Below are 15,080 nucleotides of genomic sequence, written 5' to 3'. Positions count from 1 at the left end.
CAATGCCATGGGGGCCAGACCCTCCTGTGACACAGTAAACAGGACCCTTCACTCCTGCTCCTCATCTTTGAACATTGCACTCAGGTCATCATGTTCCACAAGAGACTTCCACACAGTCTGCTATTGTTTGACTATCTTCATCAAATCAGAAACCACTACTCTCCAACTCTTCCAGTCACGGAAGAGTTCACACAAACTCTCCAGACTATAACCCATCCCAGACAACAGATTCTCACCATCAGCTGTCTCTTCCCACCCCTCCATCCAAGGTTATCATGCTCAGTACTGAAGTTCAACCTCCTTGGTTTCTATCCCACTCCCCCATGAAAGAAGTAATATTAAAAAGTGTATCAAAATCTGTTTCCATCTAAAAAAGACATAAAAATCATCTTCCCAAGAGCCAATAATCTGTCAGCATCTGGAATTTTGACAAATGGTTTACCAAAACTTGCTTGTTCCAGGACCAAAATGAAAACTGTCTCTGGTAGCACAAACGGTGGAGTTTGGGATTTGTTTTGATTTGGTTTGGGGTTTTGACAACCATTGCTGAAGTAAAACAATAGCCTGGTATGAATTTTATACTTATTTGATAATAATCTAACCTCAAATCATCTCTCTCCCTCTAACTCTATTTCAATCTCAAAAAGAACCCAAAACCCAAACCAAAAAACACATCACACCAAAAAAAGCACAGAACAAAACCAACAAAAAACCACAAGAAAACCTGAGTATGCTGCTTTTTGTTCATGACAAAAAAATATCACAGCAAAGAGAAGCAGGGCAGTGCTGCCTCAGGCACTGACAGGCCTCCTTTGCAATGCCAGGTTACCTTCCCTCCTTGCAAGGGACCCCCTAGAGCAGAAGGAACCAGCAATAAAAATAGATGTAGTTCATTTTCTGCCTCCCCAAGCTCCCCGTGGCTGTGCTGCTCTCGGGCACTGCTCTGTCAGGGCTCTGGAGCACTCTGCAGTGCTCGGGGAGAATTACCAAGGCACACCAAAGACACGCACAAATCCCAAACTCCAAGACTTCTATGGAAAACATCCACAGGAAGCATCATCCAGCTGCAGACGGTCCCTCACTCCTGGGATGGCGCCTTCAACATTGGGCAAAACCCCCACCCAAAATCGCTGCTCTGCAGTCTCCAGGGAGTCTGCTTTAAAGTCATTACGCCTTTGTTTCTTTTTCACCTGAATGACACTCTAATTGAGAGTTCTCTGCAGAAATGTGTATCTGGGTAACTGCTGATTGCAGATGCACTGAGCTTTAAGCAATAGTTAACGCTCATTAACGAGATTACCTGTTGTGATTAAGTGAGGACAAACAAAAACAAAACCACCTCGGAAATTTCGGTGACTGAGGATGAACTGACATTAAAATCAGTCCCTTAAATAAAGTCACACACAGGCACCCCCTTTAACAGCAACTGACTCCATCCCAAATACAATCTCTGCAGTTACAGCAGCCCTGCTCCTGGAGCAGCACATTAACAGAGAGTTAACTGCAACAAGTCCTTCACCAAATTCTTAAATGCTTCAAGTGCTGAAATATAAATGTCTCACTAGTATTGGGTATTTAAATTGAGTCTCTCAAGAACTCTTTAAAAGGAACAACCACTCAAATTCATCTATAAATTCGAGGAAAACTCTAAGTATAGCCTGGTGAAGGAAAATAATTTGTTAGAATCACTAGGAAAAAGTGTCCCTAAGAAAGTTTCAGTTTAGCAGTTAATTCCAACCTGCAGTTAAAAAGGCACTAGCTGTCAGTCAGTTTTCTCACCCAACTCTATCATGAAAAGAAAAACTGACAGATCACAGGAGCTTGCCTTTGTAAACCAATTCGGGAACTTTCATGCTTCTTATTTGTTAGGTTAAAGGTTAAATTGCTGACCTCTGCCCTCCTGCTTAGCAGCCTTTCCCTTTTTCTGTAAAGCTTTATTTTGGGGCTGTATTTACATGGATTAGTCTCTTTTCACGCTAAGAAGGAATCTGTTCACAGCCAAAGCCTTAGTTCTGGTTGTACAAAAAGCAGTCACAATTATTCAGCAGCAGACAATGACCATATTGTGGATTTACAAAAAAACCACCTCAGCCATGGCAAGTTCTGTCCTTGCTGCACAAAACAATAGAAGAAAAATCTTATCAAGCATTCAAGAGAAAGCAAACAAAGCAGGCCCACTGTGAACTTGATGAAGATGTCAAGCTCCTTTAAAAAAATATAAATCAACAAAAGAGTTTAAAGTCTTGTGAGTGAGACTTTCTGTGCTGAATTTTTCTGTCTAGTTAAACAGTGCCAGCATAGCAATATAGTGCAGATTAGTAAATACTTGTGAGATAGACAGGACTGAAGACAGAAGCACTTTAAGTGTGAAGCAAAAGGGCCAAACTGCTCTCTTCCCACAAAATAACTTATAGCAGCAGCAGGACATTCAGTTAGAGCTGATATTAGCATTTGGGGGTTTAGTAAATCAGGTATCATCAGATAAGAACATGCTTAAAAATGTGTTAGATAAAATTTACCATGGCTTGCAATATGACAGATTCTAATATTTTTTTCATCAAGTGAGTTTCTCATCAAATTGAGTTCTGTATTTGATTTATGCTGTAAAAACCAAACTGTGAACTGTCTTCCAACAAAACAGCTCAAACAGTGCTCCTGCCTTACCCAGGCACTGCAGTCCCAGTAAGCTCTTTGTTAAAATCTTCCTCCTTGTTTGCACTTAGAAGCAAAGCAATCAAATGGAAACAGAAAAACAAAGCAGCATCTCAGGAGAATTAGAATTCCCAAATCCCACCTATCTACTTAGGTTTGGTTACTTTTCCAATCCTGCTTTAGGAAGTTTGGTGTAGCAACAAAACACTGGAAAGATGGGACAGGGACACTTGGGATTCCAGCCCATGTTCAACAGAAAGCCCTTATTTCATGGAAAGATACCTGAATTCTGCACTTCCTTTGTCATTCCTAAACCTTCAGCATGTTGCTTATTTCTCAACACAGAATGGGCAGATTTGAACCAATAAAATGTTTTCACCTTCAGAAATAAATGTTGTCCTCAGAGCTGCACGGGTAAGGTTTACAAACTTTGGAATGACCAACTCTTAACTTAATCCTACTCCAGAACTTTGCTTCCTTTCAGGAACATCCTTCATCCACCCGGGAGGTGCTGCCCTGCTCCCAGCACACAGCCTGTGGCAGAGGGTAGTGCCAAGGGGCAGCAGGATTGCCCTGGCAGAGACAGAGACCTGCCAGCTCTTACCTGTGACAGTCCTGCCAGGGAAACCACAGTGACAACTGCAGAATAATCCCCAGCACACGGTGACTGCTCCCAGCAGAGTTAAGGACTTCGATTAGTTTAAGTTATATATTTGTGATCTACTGGGAAGGGGGGGAGGGAGGGAAAGAGCTATTACAACCCAAGGCTAGAACATGAAAAGTAAAGAAGGAAGTACTTAAACTACTCACAAGCTTCTAGTAGGAACAAGATTAGTAGTACATGCTACTCTCAGAGCCAATTCAAATGCAAATTTCATCCTTTCACTCAAACAATGATAAACTACCTCAGAGTTAATAGTTTCCTTCTAAGATTCATCTCCCTTTTCAACTTAGTGGTATGTTTTCCAGAAAAGAAAGAAGCACATGGCGAGTCTTACAGCAAGACCCTTTAAATTCTGTCATAAAAGAAGTAGCATAAACTACATTTCCTTTCCTAATCCAGTGAACATTTGTTAAACTCTAACACACACTTTGTCCACACGGTCGCATTTAGGCTTCTAACTTACCACGGTTCTTAAAAAAATAAAACAAGAAAGAAATCCTTTAGCTGTACTAAACCATTTCAGCTTTTTCCTTGAACACACAGCAAGAATTTATGCTACACTCACAAAAAGATGAAAGATGAGGTCCTTGGAGAGAAAGGCCTTTTGGCACACTACATGGTAAAGCTACAGATTTGACATACTTTTATAATGTCTGCTTTGGCAAGAACACAAAAACCCCACACAAAAGCGTGGTACGTCCTCCCAGACAGGGGTGTAGGGGGTGTCCTACTCTTGTGAGCATTTACTTTCAAATGCTCTCACTTCAGAGACTATTTTGATCGGTTACTTTAGACTAACAAATTCTCTTTTGCTACACGAACAGTTTGACAGTCAGACTACAATTCTCCTCACAGCCCCATCTAACAAGAGAGAATCTTTGGCTGGGGTCCAGCCAGAGCCTTAAATTTGTCACATCCTATTTCTGATGAATGATCTGCAGCAGTTTTAAGATCACAAAGTGCTTTGAAAGTTAAAAGAAAAATTTCACAAGTAGTAAGCTTTCACTTTCTTTATAAAGGTATTTAAACAAAAACTGCTAGTGGATTCTTTCTGCTTCTGCATCTCAAAAAAACGCCAAAACAATCTTTCAGCTGAGGTTAAAAAAATAGGAAACAGTTGCAATGCACTTGCCTACAACGTATCAAAAGACTAGAACTGGATTTCCAGAAGTGCTCAAGTGCTTAAGCAGTTATCATTTGTAAAAGAAACAATACAAGCTCTTTGTAATTTACTGTCTCCATTTCTGAGAAGTTTCACTGTTATGAGATGCCACGGTAAATACACAAATCACAGTGTCAGAAAACACTTTGATTCCTTCCTTTACACAAAGATTAGAAATATGAAAAGAGATCCAGGAAAACAGGAGTATTTGACACAAAGCTTCTCTCTCGCTCTCGAATTATCCCCAGTGTGCAACAATTCCAGTGAATGTGAGAAGACCCCGCACCAAAGGCACAGACTGACCACCAAAACTAATTCCTTTCACTATTGGTCAATGTTTTCCCTAGAATATTTCATTTCTAAAATCAAACCATGACTGTTTTTTTTTTTTCTGAAAGTAAGTGTGTGGGAGTTGGTGAGAAGCACCAGACTTGTAACTTCCTATCCCTGACATACTTACACCTGACACACAACACGGATTTCTCACTGGATAAATTCCATGTACTGTCACTGTAAAACGCAGACTCTGCTCTTTCTATTCTGGTTTGCTGCTTCTCACTTGTGGTGAGAAGGCTCCCGGCTCAGGAGCAGCACATCCTGCAAAGAGGGAGCACAGGGGGCCTGCAGGGATGAACAAGGAGCTCCTGGACAAACCAAAGACAAACAGGCAGCGTACAGAGGGTGGGAGCAGGGAAACCACACACACTGACTGAGCTTCAGCTAGCCAAGGGGAGCTCCCAGGTGCCACAGAAACCACAGTCACCAGGCAAAGGAATGGTTTGGTATCCCCATCTCCTATGGAAATACCTTTTTAATAATGAATTTTCATCTTAACACTCCCAGTCACAGCTGCAGCTTTCTTGCTTCACAGTTCTCAAAACAAAGACATCCCGTTTACTTCAAGTGACTCAGTACAAAAAATCCATAAGTTTCCAAGTAAGATCTGTGAACCCAACAAAGAAAAGCACAAACACAGCCTTTAGATACAACTGAATGCCAGAATTGTAAAGCACACCAAAGACTTCACGTGCCAAAAACATACAATGCTGAGCAGAGATGAGCACCACTGCTAAACAATCCAGAGGGGAAAGGACAGTGAGACCACAGCAGGCTGATCCAGGGATCATTTCCTCTCTCAGTTCCCACATTTCAGTGTGGTTTGGCAGAGTCCTGCCTGGATTGGAATAAAACAACACTTGCCTTTTCAGTGTCTTCAGTCGCAATGACTTTCTTCTCTTTGTACCTCATAAGTTTACCTTTCTAGAGATCAAACCTTAGGATCATTGGATAATTCAGGCTGGAAAGGATCTCAGGAGGTCTCCAGTTCAATCTCCTGTCAAAGACAGGCCAGGTGTGAGGTCAGACCAGCTTTTTGATGCTGTGAAGCTCGTGGGTCTTGAAAAGCTCCAAGGATGGAGATGCACAACCCTGCGAGTGCCCTGCTCTGATCCGTGACTCCTCCTGGGGAACACGTTCCCATCTCTTGATTCAGCACCTTGTCCTGCTGCCAGGTACCACCGTGGGGAGCCTGGATATCCCCTCCCAGAGAACTCCTCACAGGTGTGGAAGCTGCTGCTCAGTTCTCTGAGCCTCCTCCTTCCCTGGACCCAGCCCAGCACTTGTCTCCTCACCGTGAAGTGCTCCAGCTCACCGTCCTCATGGCCCCCCACTGAACTGGTTCCAGTTTATTGACATCTTCCTTGGAGCCCAGAACAGGTTTCTTCCTTCTGCAGTCGACTGTCTTGGTGACTAAGTGAGAACCTTCCACAGCCAGCCCTGGCCCTGCTGCCCAGGGCAGTGGGGGGGTCCCCAGCCCTGGGGGGATCCACAGGACGTGCAGACACAGGGCTTGGGGACACGGCCTTGGCACTGTCAGGGTTATGCTTGGACTCAAAGATCTCAAAGGTCTTTTCCAATCTAAATACCTCTATATGACAGCAAATGGAAAATGCTGTTTTCATCCATTTCAACAGTTATGAACCAAACAACATTTAATGCAAGGCTGTGAATTCCGTGAGCAGCAACATGACTCGAATGCACAACTGTCCGTGGGGAGTTAAGAACACCAGTCAGTGCCTCCCATTTCAGCAGGATGCAAGTGAACTGTGAAACATATTAAAGCTTTAAATTCCAGCTGATATTCCACACTCCCATGGCAAACACCCCTTGCTACTTTCTCACTTTCCCTCTTGCAGTTCTCTCCCCATCCCACCAGGCTGGGGGAGCGAGTGGCTGCGTGGGGCTGAGCTGCCAGCTGGGGTTAGTCCATGACAGCTCCCCAAGCTTTGGAATCACAAAACAGAGCAAGTTGTACCATCCCACAAGCCACACAATCCCCCACACCAGGACAGTCACAGCTTTGGAGCAATTCATTCTCCTCGAGACCACGTCAGAAGATTGATATCAGAATTAAGAGCATTTTAAGTACCAACAGCACTATTACATGAGACATGGACTTAAAAACCAGTTGTCTTAGTTAGTTTGGGGATTGACTAAACGGTGAGAAATAGTTTTTCAAACTCGCCTGATAATTTGCTCCTTATACACCTTTTATACATTTTGCTTTTCTTAACAGTAGCTGCTCCTTGCCAGGTACCACACATTCCCTGACTGCACAAAAATAAAACCTGATCCCTATTCCTGGGTTTCAGGCAAAGAACAGCCAGCCAAGAAGCAGAAGGAAGCTCTGTGGAGGTCTCTAGGTCTGCATTTCTGGAATGGTGATTTGCCTGGGACATGGTACAGCTGTTAAGTACAGTTGACACTGCAGAGAATCAAACAATTTGAAGCAAAATGACAAAGTATTTGAGAATACACAAATTTAAGGCTTCTGAGAATAAAGGGCACCTCTTAAATACAAAAATAATTGAATGGGAAAAAATCTCTTAAAAGAGTACCCAGAGAGAATGAGTAACTTCAGAATACATGAGTTGCAAAAACAACTTTTAGAACCTTTTTTACTCCCTAAAAAGAATTTCTGAAGATTTTGCACCTAAAAGTACATCCAACAAACCTAAAAACACAACTAAGTGAAACTCCCACAGAATCAGTTGGTTTATAGAACAAAATGTATACTAAATTCTCCAATTAAAAACCTGTAAAGTAGTTTCCGTGCTTTTTAACCCACCTTCCCACAGCAGGGAATTAATCCCTCCAGGGGGATGCAAACAAACTTCAAAGAGAAGATTATACCCAGACACTAGTACTGTACAATGTAATGTTTATGGTCAAATTTGTTCAGATTTTCTGGCACTAGAATCCAGGTCAGATGTGCAGAAACAAAGAGCAGTTATTAAAAGGGCTCCTGCAGCTCCCTGGAATAGCTGGGATGGCACAGAGCAGGAGGACAAGCCAGGCCTGTGCTCCAGCCCCAGCTCCCAGGGGGGCTCTGGCAGCACAGGGCAGAGCTGCAGCTCCCTGACTTCTGTTTGCTGTGACAAACTGCACAGAGCAGGAGGGAAGGGGCTTTCCAGGCACTGAGATACAAGAACTGTCTCTTTTGGTTCATTGCACCACATCTCCAGCACCCATGTGATCACTCCATAACTGACAAAAGAAATATCACTTCAGCATATGCTGACTAATCATAACTATTTAATGCTGACATCCCTCCTTTCTGTAGCATTCTAGAGACTGAACTAAATTCTGGGATAATGAATTTCAGCCTTTGCTTTCCCTGCCTATTTGATCAAGTTCCTCAGGTTACACAAGAGCACAGTCAAAAATTCACCAATACAGTCACGTGTTGGTTTCAGCAGTTATGGACATCTCTAGCATAAACACTGGAATACTCGTCAAAAACCATATCAGAGAAAAACACTTGTATAATTATGGCAGGACAACAATGTTTGGCAAAAACAGTTAACCAAATCACAAGCTGTGTCCATGTCTTATTTCCAGATAAAGTCACTTGATCGAAGAATTCTGGGAGCAGATAAAAATAATTCTGTAGACAAGTAAGAAAGAGGAAGTAAAAATAAATTCCACACAACATGTTTTAAGAGCATTTTTTTTATTTTTAACTACCCCTTTCTTACATGAGCAGCAAATACCAACCTGAAAAAGCACTTTTTCAACCTAATGAAGAAAGTTATTTCTATTTTAAAAGACAAAAAAAAGGGCAAAACAGTCAAAGAACTCTGAAAATTGCCCACAATCAGGGACAGAGGCAAGAATTTCTCTTTATTAGTCCTAACTGTACAGGATTCCACAGAACCAATGATTAGGATATCTCTAAGAGCTAGAACAGCATAATATTAAATATACTTCATGATCTCCCAATACATGGTTCTTACCATAGTTTCAAACAACAAACAGGCAGAATTACAGTGCAAAGCAGTACCTTTCCCAATGCAGCTGATTCCTGAGTGGGTCACTTCTGCATACACCTCAAAGGTAGTTTCTGGGTTTTGTCTGAAAGGAAAGAAAAGCAGAGAGCACACTGAGAATGGGGTTTAAGTGCACTCACCATTCCACAGTCACAGAGCACTCTGGGAACACACAGGGAACAACAAGAGCCAGGGAAACCCCATCCCTGATCTCACCTGTCTGAATGGGCTCACACAGAGACAGGTTAGTCCAGTTCTTGCCCACAGCAGTAGATTTTATTACATGTGGAACTTAGAAAAGCAAGTTTTCACCTCACCTTTATTTCCAAATGACAAATTAAATCGCCTTTGTGCTAAACACAGGGATTCTTTTCAGAAAAAAAAAAAAAATCCTGGATACTCTTTTCACCAAGCTGAAAACAGTCACATTGTCCAACAAGGAACAAACAACCCAGATTCACATTTTCATTACTGTGACCCTTGAGTTCAACTTCATGACACCTATTTGCCCAGGAAGAAGGAAAAATAAAGAAGCTGCAGCCAAGAGGAGGCGAAGTCATTTCATGCACACACTGCTGAGAAACTTAAGCGTTTGTATTTGGGGTGAAGACACTTCCCCTTCTTAATACCTGTCCAAATATTTCTATCTCTGTCCAAAAAAGGCCGTGCTGGACAATACTACAAATGCACGAGGTTTGGCCTCCTGAGACTCCAGGGCCTTGAATCCAGAAATTTGCCAGATGCAAGGAAATAGATGCAATAGTCAAAACCAACACCAAACTGAGCTGCAAAGCATAAATAAAGCTTGAGGAAAGAGACATACTCTGTGTAAGATTTATAAATACACCAGTACTAAAAGTAAAAAGTTGATGATATTACTTCAAAACAAACAAACAAGCCATTTAGTGTATATTTTCAGTCCTTACTAATATAACTCCATGAGAGATGCTCTGGAATTACATTTCACAGTGTAATGAGGATGCAAAGGCAGCAGGTGATTAAATAAGAAAGAATATTTCGAGTTAGTCCCTGACTAACAATTTTAGCTACTCCAGAAATTTGTTATGAGATTAAAGAGAATCACACATTACACTGTAATTGTTTAGTTACTGAAATAAGGATTTTGCAGGTCTGAACATGTGACACTTTATTCTTAGACTTTCTGGTTAAAGTCAAGAATCAAAATTGCATAATTACTGCTCCAAATTTATGGCTGTATAGTGATAATGTTGTCTCCTATGTGTTAATGCAAACGATCTAACATTAGAAAATTGCTGAGGTATAATTAACTTGTGAATTTTGTAACTCCCTTACAGCTAAGGACGAAAATAATGACAAGACCCACAAATACATATGCTAGAATTCCTAACTGAACAGTAACCTAAAAAATTAAACTCATCTTACCCAACATCTGAAACCAAACAGACAAACATGTCAAGGAGTTCAGCTTACTCCTCAGAGAATTTCTATTATTTTTAATCCTACTTTAACAGCAAAAGGGATTAAGGAAAACATTTCTAACCATGCCACAGGCCCATTTAGTCTAACTCAAGTGGCTCTAAGCCAAACCCCACACCTATTTAAACCGACAGAAAAGCCCCCACTGCTTTCAGTAGCACAGGATCACACTCCTCAGTTTTACAGAGCACCTCTCAGGAGCAACAATGGTTCACAATTCAATTAATGGTAATTTAATTTGCCACCAGTTCCCAACTGATTTGTCTTAAGTAGCTGAGTTTTTTTGGTTTTGTTTTTTTTTTTCCAGAAAACTACATTCGTAGGTTATGAGAAATCCAAAGTCAGCTGTTATTGTGCAATATAAAACAAACTTGCACAATTCTCGCTGTGCTACTCGAGTTGCTGCCCATAATCTGTAAATACTGGGGTTTAGCCACATTCCAACAATCATGGCACAGGATGAGGATGGAATGATATCCCATAGCCACAGAAATGTATTTTTCCTTTCATACATACTGCTGTGCAGCCTTATCATACCCTCCTTGTTTACGTCTTTATTTTTAGCACCCTGTTTCCTTAATTAAAAGTTTATGAATTTTATAATATTTTTACAGCTAATGGTTAAAATAACAAACACCCTTTTAGTATTATGTTGGAGCCCGTGCTCCAGTTCCTCAGTGAAAGCACTGTGTCACACAGCTGGCAGGAGCACAGACTACACCAAAACCTTCAGACAAAAAGACATTACATTTTGTATTTTAATTTTCCCTGACAAATGTCCATTGATTTCTCTGAACAGTGAAACTGAGGTAGCTTTGCCAAGTGAGAAACTCGGTATTAAAGGCTGCATTCAACGACCAACACCTCAGCATGAGAATGAAGCCATTGTTGGATTGGGGATAGTTTATAACTTTGCAGTGGAATTAAGGAAACAAGTCACTGTGAGACTTCATACAGTTTGCAAATACAGCATAAACATGATCATAATGTGTGTATTCTGCAGTCCATTTTTATGACTATTAAACTGACCTGCAGACATCTAATGCCACCTGTGCCCCGCACTGAGACCTCAGCCCCCTGCAGCCCTCCACAGCAGCAGAGCCCTAAACACACACACTGAGTTTTCTTTCCTCCCCCAAATCACTTACAGACCCTCAGTCACTTATCAAGTGAATATACAGATGCAATAAAAAAGAAAAAGCATAGGACACCTATGTACAAAAATACATAGTACCTCATTGTATTGGGTCTGCCTGAGATGGTCAACCCACCACACTCTTTTATTTGAGAATTGGATAATTTCAGGAGGAAATGCAATACTCCTTTGCAAATAGAAATTTAGGAAGGAGCTGTATGAGGAAATAATGCTTTTGTGATAAATGCCACTTGTATGAATTACTTCAACTCTCGGATGTAGAAATAACTTCAGTATCAAAGCAATCAGTAAGAAATACAATTTTAAGTTGAAGTAATATAATATTTCAAATAAAGTATTTATGTACCTTTCACTATGAAAAGTTTTAGTTTTTATCAAACTGTAAGAGATTTATGCAGAATAAAACTAAACCAAGTCCTGCTCCAAAGCTGTATGATAGAAGCACATATCTTACATACCTACAGCCTATTTCAATTCTGTCAGGAGCATTTTTTCCCAGTGTAATAGCACTTATGACAGAAAGTATCATTCTACTTAAAAACTGAGGCATGAGAGGAGCCTGACACTGCCTCATAATCAGTTGTCTTGTAACAAGATTACTTGCTCAACTCTCACAGAAATAAAATTATTAGCAGAAATCTGTACTGGCTAATTCAATTCAGAGATTGCAACTGAAGCCTTGATTAACTTCCATATATTTAACTTCTTCTGCCTGGTATTCCCTAGGGAGATAATATCCCATCTTAGTACATGGCAAACTTTCTGTTAAATATCTGAAAGCTTTCCCAGGTGTCTATGGGGTATCTCCTGTGCCAGCAGTGAGACACAACCACCCCTGGAAAGGAACGTGCCCGGCGTTGTCGCAGGGCGAGGAATTCTGCTGAACAGATTGCTACTGACACCTTATTTAAAACAAAGAAAGCAAGGATCCTTTCTGTCCTGGAAGGTGGAGTACAAAGGCTATGGAGCAGTGATACAGCAGGTTAATGAGGCTGCTATCCTATAGCCTATATCCTGTATCCTCCCTCCCTGGCTGGCACGAGCGCTGGCACCTTCTGGGCCACGCTCCTCCACAGATTAACCCAGCTCAGTAACCCAACACTCACACACCCACTGTACCTGCTTTCTCCCCTGCAGCTATACAGAAGCCAAGAGCTCACAGGACTGCTGGCAATTCCTTGATTTCTTTCACTTCAGTCTGATGCAGCCACTGATACTTTTGTCTGAGCAATCTCTCACTCAGATGACTCATAATTATGCACCCATCAGCAATCTCCCTGACAGATATGCCCGGGTTCCCTGCACAGTCTATCAGTGTGTGCAAGGGATCCCGTGCCAGGAGTGTAATAACCCTCACAGTTATCAATCTACTGCAAGAAGCAAGAGATCTGAGTACTGGTTTTTTACTGGGGCTCCAGCACATATTGGTGACACCCCCAAAGGAGATGTCCCTCAGCACACCCAATTATCAAACAGTTTTCTCACTCACACTCCCAACGTGCCCCAATAAGGGAGCTACTTACCAACTTTAAAATCTTCACTGGATTAAACATCCAGCTCAGAGAAGCAAACCAAAAAAGCCTCTTAGACAGGCTCTCTCATTCTTAATATACTTCAAGATTAGTTTGAAGTTTTGCCCTTACTCTAGCTGGGCAGTGTTCTGTCCAAAACAGAAAAAAGCAATTTATTAAGTGTAGCTTAAGGCAAAGTTGCTTAATCACTCAACGGCCAAAATGCCTTCTCACAAAGTCCAAGAAGAATGAAAAGCAATGTTTATCTGGGGTTATCACCTGTGTTTTCCTGCTGACTGGGAAAGACATGGGTTTTATCTGCAATCTTGAAAGACAAGTTCACACTGAAGGAATTTGCACAGAAAAAGTCCTAAAGTCCACTGGCTGCACTAAATATTCCTAATGGCTACGTCTCCTCCCTGACAGCACTTTCTGGTTGGAGCATCTCCCCTGCCTGATGGCATTCTCATTCAGCAAAGTCTACTCAAAGGCTGAAGTCCAACAAGCAATCACAAACCCAAAGATGGTAAACACAGCTTATGGATTCAGTATGCACACAAAACTCCTCTGCATTTAAAGTAAGTAACAACCTTTGAATAGCTTTAAGATAAGGTCATCCTAACATTTTGAATCATGAACTTCAAGTGATTCAAGCAAGGGTGACCACTGCAAGATCTGAAGGCACAGGTTAGAGATACAGCCTGCTCTGCTGCCAAAAATACCAGCAGTCTTAGACCTGTACTTGACTGTAAGAGTTTCACTAGTTTCTCAGGCTTTGATTTCTTTGTAGCAACAGCTGAGAACACACTTGCCAAAAAAGTGCAAAGCTAATGCCCACAGTATGCCCAAGGAAGGAAGGCTTTCTGGAACCAACCAATTGCCTCAGTGCCATCATTACAAACACTCATTATCCTCTTACATGTTCCTAAAACACCTGGCTGAACAAACACACGTGTATGTCTATCCAGCCCGTGGGCTTGGGAACACGAAGATGTGTCATCACACAAACTATGTCCCCTCTAGTCCTGTATTCAAGTTAAACAAAAGAAGGGAAAAGTTAAAGCTCCAGGTAATCTTGAAGATGACTGTGTTCAAGAAGGAAGAACAACTGCTCAACAGCACCTGCTGAAACTGCTGAATAAACCAGAACCTGACTGGGTCTCTCCCCTCTATCACCCTTTCACACACAGAGATGCCAGCACTCCCTGCTTGGTGATGGCTTCATTACACCTTTGCCTATCTCGGAGGAACTGAATTTTCCTGGAATGGCACATGGATGAACTGAGACCTTTAACGTGACAATACCAAACATACCAACAGGGCTTACCAATGAATCAACCACCAGCTTTTTGAAAACTAAAAAACCATTGAGAGCATGGATCTGCAGGCCCAACACATCCATCACTCGCACCACTCTTCTCCCTCCCCCAAGCCCCTCTGCTGATGCGGTCTGAAGGTCTCCCGGACAGACCGCGGTGCTTCCACGAGCGCACTCTGCCCTGGCCAAAGAGCTCTGAGCTCCCTGGACGCTCCACGCCCCCGGACCGGTGCCGGCCGTGGAGCTGTTCCCAGCGCAGCACCCTCGCCCTGCCCAGGCCCGCAGCGATAACGCCGCGCTGCGCTCCCCGCTCGGCCCCGCGGGCGGCGGTGCCGGGGTGGGTGTGAGGCACGGCCGGATCTCGCCCCTCCCGGGGCAGGGCCGGGGGTCCCGCCGGGGTCGGGCTCTCACGGCCCGTCCTGCCCGTCCCGGGGCCCCGCGGGCCGGGAGCGCTCTGCCCCTTCCCTGTCCCCCTCCCCGCCCTGCCCGGGGCCCGCGGGCTCGGCGGGGTCCCGCCCGCGCGGCCTCTCCCGGAGCGCAGGGAGGGCGGGGAAGTCAGTCCCCTTCTCGCTCTGCCGAGGGCCCGGAGCGGGGCCGCAGAGCCGCGGGGGGCACTCACTTGATCCTGGATCCCATGGTCTCCGGGGGGCCGCATAGACCCGTGCGGAGCGAGGCAGGGCCGGGGGCCGAGGGCCGCGCTCTGTCCGCCGCTCGCCCCTCACTCCATCCCGGCCCGCGCCGCGGCGCCCCGGCCGAGTCACGGCGCGGGGGCTGCCGGGAGCTGTAGTGCGGCGGGGCCGCGGCTGAGGGAGCGCCCGCGCGGGCTCCGCG

The 15,080-nt window shown here is 43.5% G+C and overlaps 1 protein-coding gene across 3 annotated transcripts in view; it reads right to left on the bottom strand.

Annotated features, from left to right (window-relative positions):
- Positions 1 to 15,002, bottom strand: part of DENND1A (DENN domain containing 1A) — a 153,244-nt gene extending 138,242 nt beyond the window's left edge. For all 3 annotated transcript variants that reach the window (XM_027650060.1, XM_027650058.1, XM_027650059.1), the window contains exons 1-2: positions 14,869 to 15,002; positions 8,821 to 8,891 (exon numbers count right to left, since the gene is read on the bottom strand). In XM_027650060.1, coding sequence (XP_027505861.1) covers positions 8,821 to 8,891; positions 14,869 to 14,885 — 88 coding nt within the window. In that variant the 5' untranslated portion in view covers positions 14,886 to 15,002. The remainder of the gene's footprint in view (positions 1 to 8,820; positions 8,892 to 14,868) is intronic.
- Between the last annotated feature and the right edge of the window lie 78 nt (positions 15,003 to 15,080).

Source organism: Corapipo altera, unplaced genomic scaffold (genome assembly GCF_003945725.1).
Source record: "Corapipo altera isolate COAL_440 unplaced genomic scaffold, ASM394572v1 268, whole genome shotgun sequence".
Taxonomy (NCBI): domain Eukaryota; kingdom Metazoa; phylum Chordata; class Aves; order Passeriformes; family Pipridae; genus Corapipo; species Corapipo altera.
Note: the sequence above shows the minus strand (reverse complement) of the source record. Positions and strands in the feature narration are given on the sequence as shown.